The sequence below is a fragment of the Echinops telfairi genome, unplaced genomic scaffold (genome assembly GCF_000313985.2).
Source record: "Echinops telfairi isolate 266 unplaced genomic scaffold, ASM31398v2 ScPeMD7_4225;HRSCAF=4972, whole genome shotgun sequence".
Taxonomy (NCBI): Eukaryota; Metazoa; Chordata; class Mammalia; order Afrosoricida; family Tenrecidae; genus Echinops; species Echinops telfairi.
Window position 1 is genome coordinate 16,781,390 of NW_022108124.1, and position 14,848 is coordinate 16,796,237.

Sequence of the window (14,848 nt, forward strand, 5' to 3'; positions counted from 1 at the left end):
CAGGAAGATTGTGGGCCAGTGGGTGGGAAGTTGTTGGATCCAGTGGCGTTGTAAGCATCTCAGCACTGGCAGGGGTCTCCACATGGCTTCTCCAGCTCAGGGCACTAGCATAGTTCCATGTGTCTTGTCAGCTGCAATGTCTCCCAGAGAGTGAGTAGAGAGAGAGAGTGTGTCTCCCACTTCCAAGGAGGAAGACAGGAGTTCCCAGAATCCTCAGGAGAAGGCCATGTCTACACAGGGGCCTCATTAACTATGACCTGATTGACAGGCTAGACTCCACCACTTCACTCTTAATCCTCTTAACTTGGCAAACAATTATATAATGACCACAGAGCAGGAGGTAGGAAGAACTTACCAAACTGATAGCATTCTAGAATGTGATCCAAGTTTATTCAGGCCTTTACTGTAAACTTCAGGTGTTTTCTTTTTCTTCTTTTAAGGCAGTCATGTCTAGACATATGTGAATACGGCACTATACTTGCCATCAGCACTGCTGGTATATACCCATCATCTTCTGATAAAGGAAGAAGGGGCCTTTCCTGTTCTCCAGTTGCCTGTCCAGTGAACTTCACCTTTCTGATCCCTGACCACCTTGGCCCCAGTGATTGTGGCAGTTGTTCTCATCCAAGTAAGAGACTCATATTTCTCTTCTTTGGGAATTACTCCTTGGGTGAAACCAAGCAGAAATGCCTCTATGAAGAGTTCAGGCAAAATTCCTAGTCAAACTGGGACAGCTTCTGTACAAAACAACCCAATTGTTCATTCCTCAGTACATGTTCATGGATCGCTCATGAAGAACCAGACAGGGTAGTCATAGTAGGTCAAGGGTCCCTGCTCTCAAAGAGATTTCAGGAAATTACCTTTAAAAAGAATAGAAGCAGTTTAATATAAGGCATTATTGACTAATTACTTATTAGTAAATCATTAAAAGAGTCATTCAAAGCTGCTAGAATTGACTTATTGGCCACCAGTTCAGAGCCGTTGGGTGGTGCACATGATTAAGGTGTTTGGTTGTTAGATGAAACTTTGGAGGTTTGAGTCCCTTCAAATGCCTTGTGAGAAAGACCCCATGGTCTACTTCCCCCAAACCAGCTGCTGGAAGTCCTATGGAGATCAGTTTTATTTGGACACAGAGGGGCTCTCCGGGAGTCAGAACCCACCAGATGGCAAGTGGTTGGGTTTATGATGCTATAAAGAAACTCTTTGGCGGTTGTAATATGGCAAAATCCCCACCCTATAAGATCAACTGTATCCACAGAGCCATAAGCCAGTCAGCAACCACTTAAACAGAACACACACACCCCAAAGGAAAAACAACAACTCAAAACAGCAAGCTACAAGCTGGAAAGCAAAATTTCACATAAAAAAAGAAGTACAGCACTGCCAATCACCACCCCCCACCCCCACCCCGGGGTTTAAGTCGATTGCACTATGATCATTGTCAATCTCTCAAGAAGGTGGCATGGAAGTGATACGATTGTGTTTAAAAGTTTGGGCCAAGGTTGGGATCTGTTGAACAGGGATCTACACTTGGGGGAGCTGGTCCAGGAAGGCCCCCACTGTCATCAACCCCATGCTTAGGGTCAACAGAGCCCAATCGAATGAGAGATTGAACTGTGTAGGACCAACACTTGTTGGTTGTGGCTCAAGGTGGAACTACACTCACACAGACGCCTCACACCACACTGACGTGGTCTGGAGGGCTGGGTCATTGGGAAAACTGATGATGATATGGTGTTGGGGCTTCTCCGCTCAATCGTGGTCTCCCATAACACTCAGTGAAGGTTATCTGGTCCCAGTCATCACTCGTTTCCTGCTCTGTGGTTCAGTCCCCGCAGACACGGGTACTTTGCTGTTGTTCTGTGGCACTGAGTTGGTTCCGACCCAGCGTGACGTCTGCACAACAGAATGAAACACCACCCTCACAATTGCGCCTGTGTTTGAGCCCATTGTTGCAGCCCCTGTGTCAAGCCATCTCCGGGAGGGCCTTCCTCTTTTTGCTGCCCCTCTACTTTCCCAAGCATGATGCCTTCTCCAGGTACTGGTCTCTCCTGACAACATCTCCAAAGTATGTAAGACAAGGTCTTGCCATCCTTGTCTCTAAGAAACACTCTGGCCCTACTTCTTCCAAGACTGATGGGTTTCTTCTTTAAGCAGTCCATGGTACTTTCACTGTTCTTCTCCAGCACCCAATTCAAATGCATCAATTCTTCTTTGGTCTTCCTTATATGATGTCCATCTTTCACATGCATAGGAGACCATTGAAAAGACCATGACTTTGGTCAGGTGCGCCTTAGTCCCCAAACTTTCATCTTTGCCTTTCAATCCTCTAAAGCGGTCTTGTGCAGCAGATTTACCTTGTACAACTTGTCTTTTGATCTCTTCACTACTGCTTCCGTGAGCATTGATTGTGGATCCAAGCAAGACAAAATGCTTGACAACATCAGTCTTTTCTTCATTTATCATGGTATCACCTATCGGTCCAGTTGTGAGGATTTTGGTCTTTTTTTTTTTACATTGAGTTGCAATCCACACTGAAGGTTGCAATCCTTGATCTTCAACAGCAAGTGCTTCAAGTCCTCACCTTCAGGTTGGGTCATCTATATATCGGAGGTTGTTAATAAGCTTTCTTCCAATGCTGATGCCACATCCTTCTTCATATAACCCAGCTTCTCTGAAGACTGGCTCTGCAGACAGAGTGACTACATATAGTGAGAGAATACTACTGCGAGGCACACCTTTTCTGATTTGAAACCATGCAGTATTCCTTTGTTCACACAACTGCCTCTTGGTTCATGTACAAGTTCAAAATTAGCATATATAATGAAGCATTATGGAATTCCAATTCTTCTAAAGGTTATCCGCAGTTTGTTATGATCTACAGTCAAATGCCTTGGCATAGTCAATAAAACACAAGTAAACATCCCTGTGGTATTCTCTTCTTTGAGCCAAGATCCATCTGACACCAGCGGTGATATCCCTGGTTCCACATCCTCATTTGAACCTGGCCTGAACCTCAAGGCAGCTCCCTGTCTCAAGGTACTGCTGCAACCATTTTTGGATGATCTTCAGTAAAAGTTTACTTGCATGTGATATCAATGACATCGTTCAATAATCTGAACATACTGTTGGGTCACTTTTCTTTGGAATGGATCTCTTCCGGTCAGTTGGCCAGGTAGCTGTCTTCCAAATTTCCTGTAATAGATAAATAAGTGCTTCCAGGGCTTCATCAGCCTTTTGAAACATTTCAATCGGTATTCCATCCATTCCTGGATCATGGGATTTTAACTAATGCTTTCAGGGAAGCTTGAACTTCTTCCTTCAACATGGGTACTTACTAGTATTTTATTGCCACCTCTACAGTAAAGACCATTTGAATGTGGGGGTCTCTTCAGTTACATCCTTATAAAAACCAAAGCAGATACCGATGGGGGAATTTTCATGTATATATAAATGTGAGGCCAAGTAGCTAAGCTATATTGGGATGAAAGATTAGCCTTGAGTCCTGGATAATGAGTGAGTAGGCTTGTGTGTGCAGTGGAAGATGGAAGTGAAGGAAAAGAAAACCAAGCGTGATTCCTGAACCTGTGGATAGAAGGTCTCTCTGAGTAGAATTAACTTGACGCCAGTGAGATTGGCTTTTGATTCTCTTCCATCTCGCATTCTCTCAATGGCACCAAGGGTCTCACATTCTGGATTTGCATCCCAGCTCTGCTTTTTTTGCTTGGACAAGCATGAGTCAACCACAGCCTTTTCATTGGTCAAAGTCAGGAAAATACATACTTCAGAGCTTTTGCAAGGCATCAATGCGAAAAATATTCAAGCATCTCCCCCTGAATTAATTTTGTCGTTGAGTATAAACATAGCTAAACTGAACTCTAATTCGACGGTTCGCTTCAGAGACGGTAGTGACTCTTCAACGGTGTGCACATTCTCACTCCCCTTCTCTGAGCTCTTGTTTCCCCGTGAGCATCAACACAGTGCCCCCAGGGGTCCTGTCACAGCTTTCAAGTTGCTGTTGTCAATTTCATCTCACAGAGAGGTCTTTAAAAAGCACAATGCTCAAGGCAGCTCTTGTTTTACTAATTAAGCTAAACCAGGGTTTGATTGGAAGATGACTTTGGAGGATGTTTTTGGTTGATCCTTTCATGGCCACGTTATTGTCTGCCTTGCATGTTTTGTTCATACCATGTGTCCTCAGTCATGCTTACATGAAGGGGAAAATGCAGGCAAAATGGATTTTGATGCAATGATGTGGGGCACCTAGGTCCCTGGTGGACTCTGGTAGCAGAATTGGTGGGATGAGGCCTGGTTCTTCAAACCCACAATTTTACAGGTCCCTGTCAGGTGATAGCATGCACTACAACTGGGAGAGCAGCCTCTTAAGAAACCTGAGGCTGAACCTATTGATGGATGATGTCCCATGGGTTATGAAAGGATTAAAGTTTAAAGGGCAATAGTTTTAGGGGTTCATCCACCATGCTTGGCTCCAGGAAGTCTAGAGTCCATGAAAATTTCTAATCCCTTTTGATTAGGACTCTTCTATGAAATCTTTGGCCAAAGGTTGAATAACAATAGCCAGACACCATGCAACTCTTCCGGTCTTGTGGTAAGGAAAGCAGTTGTTCATGAGACCATTACTCACCCATTCCATCTCATCCTCCCACCCCTCACTCCCCTTCTTCCTCTGCTGAAGCAGGTCAGCAGAGACCAATTGGTGCCTTGGATGACCAAGATACAATGAAACTAGGAGGTAGGCCGATGATCTGGGACGTCTCCTGGAACCATGGCCTTGAATCTCCAAATGAAGGATCCAGCCCCATGAGGTGGTTGACTACTCGTGAGTATCAAAGCATTTTATATGCAGCAAAGCACAGAAGCAAAATAATATACTAGGGCGTGCATTGTCTTAAACTCAAATACCAGCAGATGAACAAGAGAAGTTCATTGCAACCTAAAAGCTTTACCAAGAGTAGAACGGGGGCTGGGTCGTTAAGGTACTAGCGTCGACAAGAGTGGGGAGGGGCAGGGCTGTTAATTATTTCATGTGACTCTCCCCTTTCCTGATGGGTCTGGGGAAGAAGTTAGGGAAGCCACTGATGGGATTCTGGTGTGAGGCTTGTTAACAGGGTCATGATTGGCATCCTGCTGGGCATAAAATGAGCCATCTCAGAAACACGAAGGGAGGGCTGGGGAGGGAAGACCTCACTACCAGCAAGAGAGACTTGCCAGAAGTGGAGCGTGTCCTTTGGACCCCAAGATTCCTGAACTTGAACCTCCTCGAACCAGGAGACAGCCTTGGCACCAGAGGCCCAGCAGCAGCAGCAGCAGCAGCAGGAATTTTGAGCCCGCAGAGCAAGGAAAGCCGAGGATTTTGGGGCAGGAGGCCGACGACGTATGGAGTGGTTACCTCTGGGTGCTCAATTTGAGGAAATGAGTTTGTTGACTCCCACTGCTGAAGCGAAGTCCCTTTGGGTGGAGGGCCAGACATGCCATTTGGGCGTTTCCTGGCAGCTCTAACAAGCTTCCAACCATGTCCCGACTGAACAACTGTAGCCTGAGCTTTTCTCACTTAAGCTGTAACCTATTTGCATCCCTCATAAATCCCGTCATTGTGAGCACGGTCTGAGTTCCGTGTGGTGCTTGCAACGGAAGGGCGGACGAGTACAGCGTGCTGTGAGTCAGAGCAGTGAGGGAAGAGCGTGTCCTGGGAGGCACAGAAGGTCACATTCCAGCAAGAGTGGAACCTGAGCACAGGCTTTGGCAGAGTGCCACCTATCGTAGGTAGGCGGCAGGACAAGGTCCAGGCTTAAAGAAGGGCCAAGCAAAGGTGAGATCTACTTGAACAACTAATAGGACTGGGTGCCTGGCTTACTCAGGATTAAAAACAACGGGAGAAAGGGGCTGAGCTGGGGGGCATCGCTGACAAGTGGGTTCAGAAGGGACACCAAGGGGGAAGACAATAAATCTGGTTGTAGACAAGCCGAGTTCTAGGCGATAACAGTACTCAGGTAGCCTGAGTGACTTTTCCCGTCACACTGTTAACTTTTCACTGCTTTGGCGGACTTCTGAATGACCATGGGACAAGAGGAGGACTAAGTAGCCCGGGACACTACAGAGCAGATCTCTCTGTGGCTTCTGTGAGTGGACACAGGTCCACACTCTAGAGCCATGCATCACCACGATGGCATTGGGTGGAACCTCCGAACGTGCGTCCCTTCTTGAAAACGCGTTCTTCTTTGTGCCTCTGTTCAGTGGCTGAGGAGAGAGTAGGCTCCCCGAGAATCAAACAGAGCTGCCTGAGCCGTGCTGGGTCCCCCGTGCATTTTAATACAGTGCATTTAATACACTAAGGCAGTCAGCCTAAGAGGGGTGCCTATCATGTCCCCGTTCTACAGGATGCACTTCCAAATAGCGGTTCCAGTATTTGATACATTGAGAAGTTAAAAGTACCTTATTACGGTCATCCGTTCAGCTGTGGCCGGTACGTATGTGACGAGTTGTGAACGTATATGGTGAAAGAGCCCAAAATTCATGACCTTCACGTTCTCGGTGGGGCAGTTCATGTGTGAGGCAACAGGCCTCACTCAGTCTAACAGTGGCCTAGCTCACCAGCCTGTTGCCTTTGGGCGCAGCAGCTCAGCGCACTTAGAACTCTCACCACCAGATGTCACTGTGACTCGTTACCTAGAAATGCTACCTTTGTTGTCCTTTCCCCTAGGGGCAGCAGGGCAGGATGGGAAAAAAGAACACTTTCATGTTTTCATTAATTCAGCAAATTCTTATCTACACGAGTCAGGCACAGATGCCAGGGATTTTGGCTGAAAAAGATCACCATGTCTTCTAGCAGAATCGTGGAGGCAGCCACACACGGTCCGCTGTCAACGTACAGGAAGCCAAGTTAGGAGCTAACTTGGTAGCTGCTAGATTAGGATATTGCTTTCTCGGGGAGACCTTCTCTAACCCCCAGCCTGATGTTCCCATTGCTGTTGTATTCTGTACCTACTATCTGCTTCACGAGAATCACTTATTTAACATGTGGCACTGTAGGCTGAGCATTGGGCTGCTAATCGTGAGGTCCAAGGTTCAGAGCCACCAGCTGCTCCTTGGGAAAGCTAAGGCCATCTCAAACCCTAAGGAGCAGTTCGACTGGCCTGTAGGGTCACGTGGAGTCAGAACTGGCTCTGCAGTAGCGAGTCCGGCTTTTCCCCACAGCGGCTAACGCTTGTGAGAGGGCAAGACCCACGTGTCTCTGGTGCTGCCGCATGCCCAGCACTTAACAAAGTCACCCCAACTCACTGCCATCAAGCAGATGCCAACTCGGTGTCTCCACAGGATAGGGTAGAAATGCCCGGGAGTTTCTGAGATTTTAACTTGTCCACGGGAGTAGAGACCTCTTTCTCCTGAGCCAGGGCTGGTGGTTTCCAACTACTGAACTTGCAATTAGCAGTCCAGTGCAAACCCCACCAGCAGCCGTTGATTGAGCGTATTAAAGGGCCATGTGGTACTAAGCTGCATGCCATCTTCCCAGCCCCAGCCTGGCAACTGCCTGTGTTATACTGAGTCATGTCCACTGAGCTAGTAGGCAGTGGTCATGAACCCCAGTCCGATTCCAGGACACAGTACCACACCACATCCACTTGAGACATTTCATAGATGCTTGCCTACCTGTTTAACTTAATTTACCACTCTCTTCTTCAGATAAGCAATCCCGCTAATTTAAAAAAAAGTCATTTTATTGGGGGCTCTTACAGCTCTTATTACAATCCATCCATCCATTTGTATCAAGCACACTTGTACATATGTTGCATCATATTTTGAAATTTTTCTACTTGAGCCCTTGATATCAAGTTATTTTCCCTCCTCTCCCATCCTCCCTGATGAACCCTTGATAATTTGTAATAAAAAAATGTCCATGTCTTCCACCGCCCGCTGTCTCCCTTCGCCCAATTTTCTGTTGTGCATCCCCCTAGGTAGGGGGTTATATGTAGATCATTGTGACCAGCCCCCCTTCCCATCTTAGTATCTGTAGCCTCATTCTCCCCAACACGTAATGCTCACCATGTACACTGCAGCCACGTGCTTCTCTCCCCGTGCTCTACCGTGTCTGCTGAATGGGGTTTCCAGTTAGTAGTTTAACAAAGGCGGGACTAGAACGAGTCTGCAGAAACTTGTCTCTGTTCTTTTAGAGGCTTCGTGAAGAAGCCCTTGTTAGAACTGCCTATAGGCATCTCTTAGAAACCTCTTGAGGTGGAAAGAAAGTGTCGATGTATTAGCTGGGCAGGACCATTGACACTATTTAGTCTAATCTCATTTCCGTTAGGAAAACCCACTAACAACTCAGCTGTCAGCTCTAGTAAGCTTTCAAATGTGTACCTGGTGCCACTCCGGCATGCATTTCACCAAGGTCAATATTTCATCTCTCCTGACATCTCATTGCTGACACGAACCACGGAACAACTTCTTGTGGTTTATAGACAAGTTGCTCTCAAAGTGTAGATGGCTGTTCTTTGAAGACCCCATCCCATCTATCCCAACACAAAATTTATGCGATCAGTTTGAGAGGTGGTACCCCCAGTGGCTACGTGTTACAGATGTTCAGTCCCACTGCTGGGTTCCAGTCCCCAATCCTCTGGCCTTCTCGACCTATTGACCTGGGCAAGTGACTACACCTGCCCATGGCTCATCTCCTCCTCTGTGAAGAGAGGGCTGGACAGTCTGTCCCTGCTAGGGGGTCGGGAAGCTTAAGTAACACTCCACAGGAAAGGTGCCCAGAGCAGTGTGTATTGAGCACATAGCAAATACTCAATAAATGACAGCTTCTGTTTGGTAATATCTTTTAACAGTAGTGTCCACCAAAGGTACTTAACCTTTTATCACTTTTCCTGGAACTAAGTTAAGTGCTAATTTTGTGCTAATTTGAAGAATGACTTATTTTTCCTTTCGGTCAAATGGAAATAAACACAAAACATTAGATGTGTTACATTTACTTTTAATAAGAATACATGTACCATGTTATTACCATGAATGTAAATTTAGGTTAGACAAGAGAATTTCCCAAGTATAGTGTATAGGATTTCAAAATCTGTGTATGATGTCTGACCAAACTAGTTAGCTCATGATCACATTACCTCCAATACAGGCAAAGTGTTTGCTTCAACACTTATGCTTTGAAACAGAAAAAATAAAACACTGTACACATTTTAAAAATGCTCTTTACTTTTGGATTAGCAATTAAAATACACAATTCTTACTTGAGGATGACAATTAAAGATTAACATGGCAGCAGCAAAAATATACCTCTGCAATTACAAAAGGGCTAAAGAGGAATCCATAATTAGGTTATTCTCATGCGGACAAGAATGATTCTAAAATAAGTTATCTAAGCAGCTATTATTCACTTTTCAGGTTTAATTTGAACACACACGTTTTCAGCTGTAGGTTAGATTCCACCCGTTTTTCGGAAGGAGTTCTTTGAGAGTAGACTTGCCCTAGGAATGGAGGGATCGACCGGCCCACGAGGCAAGCAGAAAGAAAAGCCAGTCCACTGGTGCCTGCGACACGCTGCACAGCACCCAAAGGTGGCCTTCCACAGCAGCTGGATGTCCTTTAGCCTGGGCCTGCCGTCTGCTTCAGAACTAACCGCATCCCAAGAGTTTAAGAATGTGGACATCTTATCACTATCTAGTGAATTTGGGTGGCCAGCCTCTTTTTACAGACTGGACTCCCTGGAATGACCTAGTTCATGATTTAGACACTAGTAATTTGGTCACCAGGGAAGCCAAGCCTGCAAAAGAGAAAGCCTATCTTCAAAACAGTGAACTCATGTAAATAATTTATCTTCAACATAAACATAGAACCTCAAAAGGATGTGTCTCATCAAGTAACACCAACAAGACGGTGGCCGCATCTCTTCTTCTACTGCTTAGGTTTGGCCCAGTATTCCCGATACATGGAATAGACCATCCCTGAGGAGAAAGGACGGGAGTTAAACACTCAAGCATATTCTTCAGTCTTAAGAAAAGAAAAACAGTTCATAAAACAGCTAAAAGCAGCAACCTTGCTAACAAAGGCTAGTTGGACAGGGACAAAGACCAAGGCTAGTCACACTCTTGCCTTAAGTAATTTAAATTTCTGGAACTTTTTATGTATACTTCCCCAAGGAGCTCATGGCTAACAGGACTAATGCACACTTTTCAAAACCGTGGGAGAGGAGCAATCCCACAATGCTCAGACACTGGTTACTGACTATTTGCAAGTAGACTCCAGTGAAACGGTAAACTCAAAGGTGACCTGAATGATCCCCCTTTCTTTCTCTCAAATGCCGGTCCACTATATCAGAGACTAAGAGTGAGACCAGAAGAACCAGATGGTGCCCAGTGGGCACTACCAACGGCTCTGGAAGGGCTCACATAGGTGGTCCTGGATAGAGTGGGAGAAAAAAGTAGAACTGAACCCAGAATCCTAACGAAAACCCAGGCATGCTGGTCAGGAGGGAGACTTGTGGAACCCCCAAGACTATGGCCCTTAACCATCCTTTAGCTCCAGAAAGGACCTCACCGCCACGGCTCAATGTTCAGCTTAAACAATAGACAACTAAGTCCGTAAGGGGAACGATAATACTGGTGAGATACACACACCCTAGAAAAATCAACCATCTGAGATCACAATGGCAGCAATTGCCCAAGGACAAAGCTCAGAAAGGTTAGGAGAGGGATGGAGACCAGAAACACAAGGAGAAGTGGTATTCATGGTGGGGCTTGCAGTCAATGAGATGAAACAAAAAGTGTACACATCATTGAATGGAAAATGGCTCTGTTCTATAACATTTACCCTAATTCACAAAAAGAAAAAAACGATGATTAAAAAATAATAATAATAAAACGAATATAAGTATTTGCAAATTGCTAGAGCACCAACTAAAAATGTCTACATGTTTAATTTGCAAAGAAAGGTACTGACAGGGGACCACAGATGAGAAACCTCCTCTAAGGACCTACCAACAGTCATGGCTCCCACAACAAAGCCTTGTGCTGCCACGCGCATGTGGATCAGGTGGACCGACATCTTGGTGTTTCCCCGGCTCTTCAGTTTGTACAAGCCGTACGCCACGATTGCCGCACAGCCCGCGATTCCTGTGGAACAAATGGTCACCAGTACAAAGGATGCATGGGGGTGGGGGTGGGACAGGGATTAAGTCCAGCCATCAGTTTACTCTCCACTGTTTTTGCCAGCCCATTAATTAAATGGCTATCATAAAAACCGAGTTCCGGGAGGGAGGGGGGAAATGAGGAGCTGAAACCAAGGGCTCAAGTAGAGAGAAAATGTTTTGAGAATGATGATGGCAACCAATGTACAAATGTGCTTGACACAATGGATGGATGGATTGTGATAACAGTTGTAGGAACTCTCAATAAAATGATTTTAAAAAGAAAAAAATCACAGGGAAACAACAGAAATAGAGACAGAGATAGATATCTTTGGAGAGTTAAGAGAAGATTTTGCACTGATGAAGAACAGATTGATGGATCAGAATGACATTGAACTTTTCAGGTACAACATGGGAGCTAAAAAATTATGACAAAAATGCCCTCAAAACTCTAGAGGAAAGTTCTTTTCAATACAGAATACCCAGATGTGCATTGCATTCAAATGTAATGGCACAATAAAGACCATTTCAGACATGTAAAAAAAAAACACACCAAAAAACCGAGTCCCTTAATTTCCTCTCTCAGAACCAATAATCCATAATTGGTGGCAAATAGTAGTATATCCTAAAGAAGCAGGAGATTATCTTCGAGACGTGAAGGTGTGCGCCACAGGCTAAATTCCTTTAAAAGAACGCTAGAGCCACCCTCCCTCCCTCCCCGAAGAACCTCCAGTTAAACCAGCAGAGAAGACCTGACACCTTCCTATCACTGAGAAACAGGTGTGGGGCTCATCTGTGAAGTTTCCCTTTGAGAGAATGCACTATAGACTTGACATAGGAGAAAATAAGAGCCTGGCGGCAAGGGTTTTGAGATGAGGGCATCACGACCCTAGAACTCTACCTAGCTCACTCCCATTCATTTTGAGGGCAAACGACACGCAGGATGTGACCCTGCATGTTTTCAAAGTCCATCATCCGTGAGCTTAGGAGGTTTAGAAAAGAAAAACTGGAGGAAGCAAAGGAGCTGCAGTGGCTCAATAGTTGAGTACTTGGTTCCTAACCCGAAGGTTGCCTGTTTGAAGCCACGCGGGGGCTCCTTGGGAGAAAGATCTGGTGATGTGCTCCCCTGGAGACTGTTGCTGCTGCTGTTGGGTGGGCTCCAGTGGGTTCCGACTCTTGGAGACCCTCTGTCTGCACAGCGAAAAAGTGCCCAGTCCTGGGCCGTGCTCACAACTGCTTCCATGCATGTGCCCGTTGTTGCAGCCATGGTGTCCCCTGTCTTACTCAGGGTCTTCTTCCTTGGAGAAGACCCTGGTTGCTTGGTGCCCAGAGACAGATTACAACCCAGAAAACCCCGAGGGGGCGTCCGACTCTGTCACTCGAGATGGTACGATTCAAAATCAACTCCACATCCCTTAACAACAATGAAGTAGCCCAATCAAGTGAAAAATGGATCGATAAACATGTGAGATATGATGGTGACCAATAAAGCCAGTAACATCTATATAGGTTTCTTAGAAATGACAAGGTGTTACTGTAGAAAAAATAATAATCTGAAATCAAGGTTATGATTATTACAATAAAACATTTGGATGGGAAAGGTTATGTTAAAGGTCTTAATTTAAGGAACAGGTTTATAATCAGTTTAGCACTGGAAATAGATGAAAAGACATGTTGATTAAAATAGAGATAGCCACCTATAGCATATCAATAAACAAAGAAAATACAAAAGATAAATAGAAAACAAAGAACAACGGCAGAAATAAAACCTAAGAGTGCTGTAGCAATAAAAGTGTAGCGGTTGATTTCCGCTCAGTAACTCCATGCCTCTGAGTGGAGTCTGACTCAAGTGATCCAATCTAACAGGGTGTTTCTGCTGTGGGTTTCTGAGATTGTAGCTCTTTACAGGAGTCCGGTCTGTCTCCCACAGAACAGTTAGTGGTTTTGAACTGCTGACCTTGAGGTGAGCAGCCCAACACCTCACTAGTAGGTTAAAATACAAAACCTGGATGTATGCTTTATATAGAAGATTAGAATAACTAAAGTATCACTTAAAGAGTTGGAAATAAATCGATGAGCGAAGATCAGGCTAGGCAATACCAATTTAAAAAAAGCAGAGGTGGTAGCACTAGGCTTACACATGGGCCATGTCATACAAGCAGAGATTTTATAATAATTAAAGTGATAAGTCATAAAGTCATGAATCTCTAAAGAGTCCAACTAATATAGCAATGGAATAAGTGAAGCCAAAGGTGTTATGCATATAAGGTGAACTCCATGGTACGATCATAAAAATAGGCAGCAGTAATGCAGCTGGGATTCTGTCAATTCCTGCAACCTTGTTTTCTGTTAATGTCTTCAGTGCATACTTTTCCTTCAATACCACTGGCTCTTTTTCTTTTTACATTGAGCTATAATGAACAAATGAAGCAATCCAACAGCTCAGTCATGTCGTGAAGGCTGTGCACTTATCACAACACACGCTGGTTCTCAACCACATGCTCTCGCTTAAACTGGCCGAATGTCCACCAGTGCGTTTGGGACAGTGCGTTTGGGTATTCCGTTCATCACCTTCTGAGATTTTCTGCACCTTTCAATGTTTTCCCAATACACGCTTTCAAGACAGCCATGTGAGGCTCAATTCCCCTTCAGTTCTCTTCGCTTAAGACACAGGCACCATGAGCTTCCACTGTGGTTTTCTAACTCCAGCTCTCTGCACGTTTCATCATACATGTGACTGTGTCTTTCAAGCTGACCTCTGAAAATTTATAATCGTTTTCCTTCCATTTTCATGAGCTGATCGACAACCGTAAGCAAGTTCCAGAGTCGACAGCAAATCCAGGACCAAACCTGGGTTTCTGATTCTTAATCCAGTGTTCTTTTCTCTTCGCTACCCACTCAGTGAAATAAGGATCAATAAAGTACGTCTGGATGAACACAGAGTTTTGCAGTTCGATTTATGTCACACCCATCTCAGCATACTTCAACAACAAGGAAAAACATACTTGGAAATACATGCTTCCAGGATGTGCTGATGAATGAGTATGTCACCATGTCTGTTACAGTCAGGCTTACCCCACATTAGTAGAACGTCAAAGTTGAGCTTACCTATGGGGACAAAAGGGGCCTCTTTAGCTTTTCTGATGAGTTTGGATCCCTGGTCTTCATCATATGAAGAGAGAGAAATATCTGTGTTCGATGACATAGTTGTTGGTGAGAATCTTTCTGAGATTGAAGAGTTTTCCTGAAAGAGAATTTTCATAAGGTTTTGTAAGTACAAGCATCTGCAACAGTGTTTTTGCAAAATGGCTGATACCGCCTCCTGGGTGGCACTAGAATGATTCGTGGGGGCGGCAAAGGCAGAAAGCTATATTTATACTGGATGAGAGGGGACAGCACGAAAGTTTTTAGAGGTGTGCTGATTAGTTTGGGGTTTTTTCCCCCTGCAAAGGGAACAGCAAGTTAAGTAAGTTTGGCAATCTGTGATCTAGAACATAATGTAGTGTCTGGCTGTATTTAAAAATCCTAATTTCTATGTAAAACCTGGTATCCATGGATTAGCACACACACTCACACACGTTTACTCTTTATTACCTCAAGGAAGGAACCCTAGTGGCATAGTGAGTTACACTTTGGGCTGATAACTGTTAGGTTCAGCAGTTCAAATCCACTAATCACTCCTCAAGCAAAAGATGAAGC

At 44.9% G+C, this 14,848-nt stretch overlaps 1 protein-coding gene across 1 annotated transcript; it reads right to left on the reverse strand.

The window, feature by feature from the left end:
- Positions 1 to 9,197: 9,197 nt before the first annotated feature.
- On the reverse strand, positions 9,198 to 14,418 carry HIGD1A (HIG1 hypoxia inducible domain family member 1A). The gene is made up of 3 exons (XM_004708662.2): positions 14,258 to 14,418; positions 11,001 to 11,135; positions 9,198 to 9,968 (listed from the first exon to the last, which is right to left on the reverse strand). The coding sequence occupies exons 1-3, from the start codon at positions 14,409 to 14,411 to the stop codon at positions 9,919 to 9,921; spliced, it is 339 nt and encodes a 112-aa protein (XP_004708719.2). The 5' UTR covers positions 14,412 to 14,418; the 3' UTR covers positions 9,198 to 9,918.
- Positions 14,419 to 14,848: the final 430 nt, after the last annotated feature.

What these genes read in the sequence shown, in the direction of transcription:
- HIGD1A (XM_004708662.2), bottom strand. Translation starts at nt 14,411, where the DNA reads ATGAAAATTCTCTTTCAGGAAAACTCTTCAATCTCAGAAAGATTCTCA. An exon ending in GGCCCCTTTTGTCCCCATAG is followed by an intron (nt 11,136 to 14,257) that starts GTAAGCTCAACT and finishes TTTGTTCCACAG; the next exon opens with GAATCGCGGGCTGTGCGGCA. An exon ending in TGTGGGAGCCATGACTGTTG is followed by an intron (nt 9,969 to 11,000) that starts GTAGGTCCTTAG and finishes CTTTCTCCTCAG; the next exon opens with GGATGGTCTATTCCATGTAT.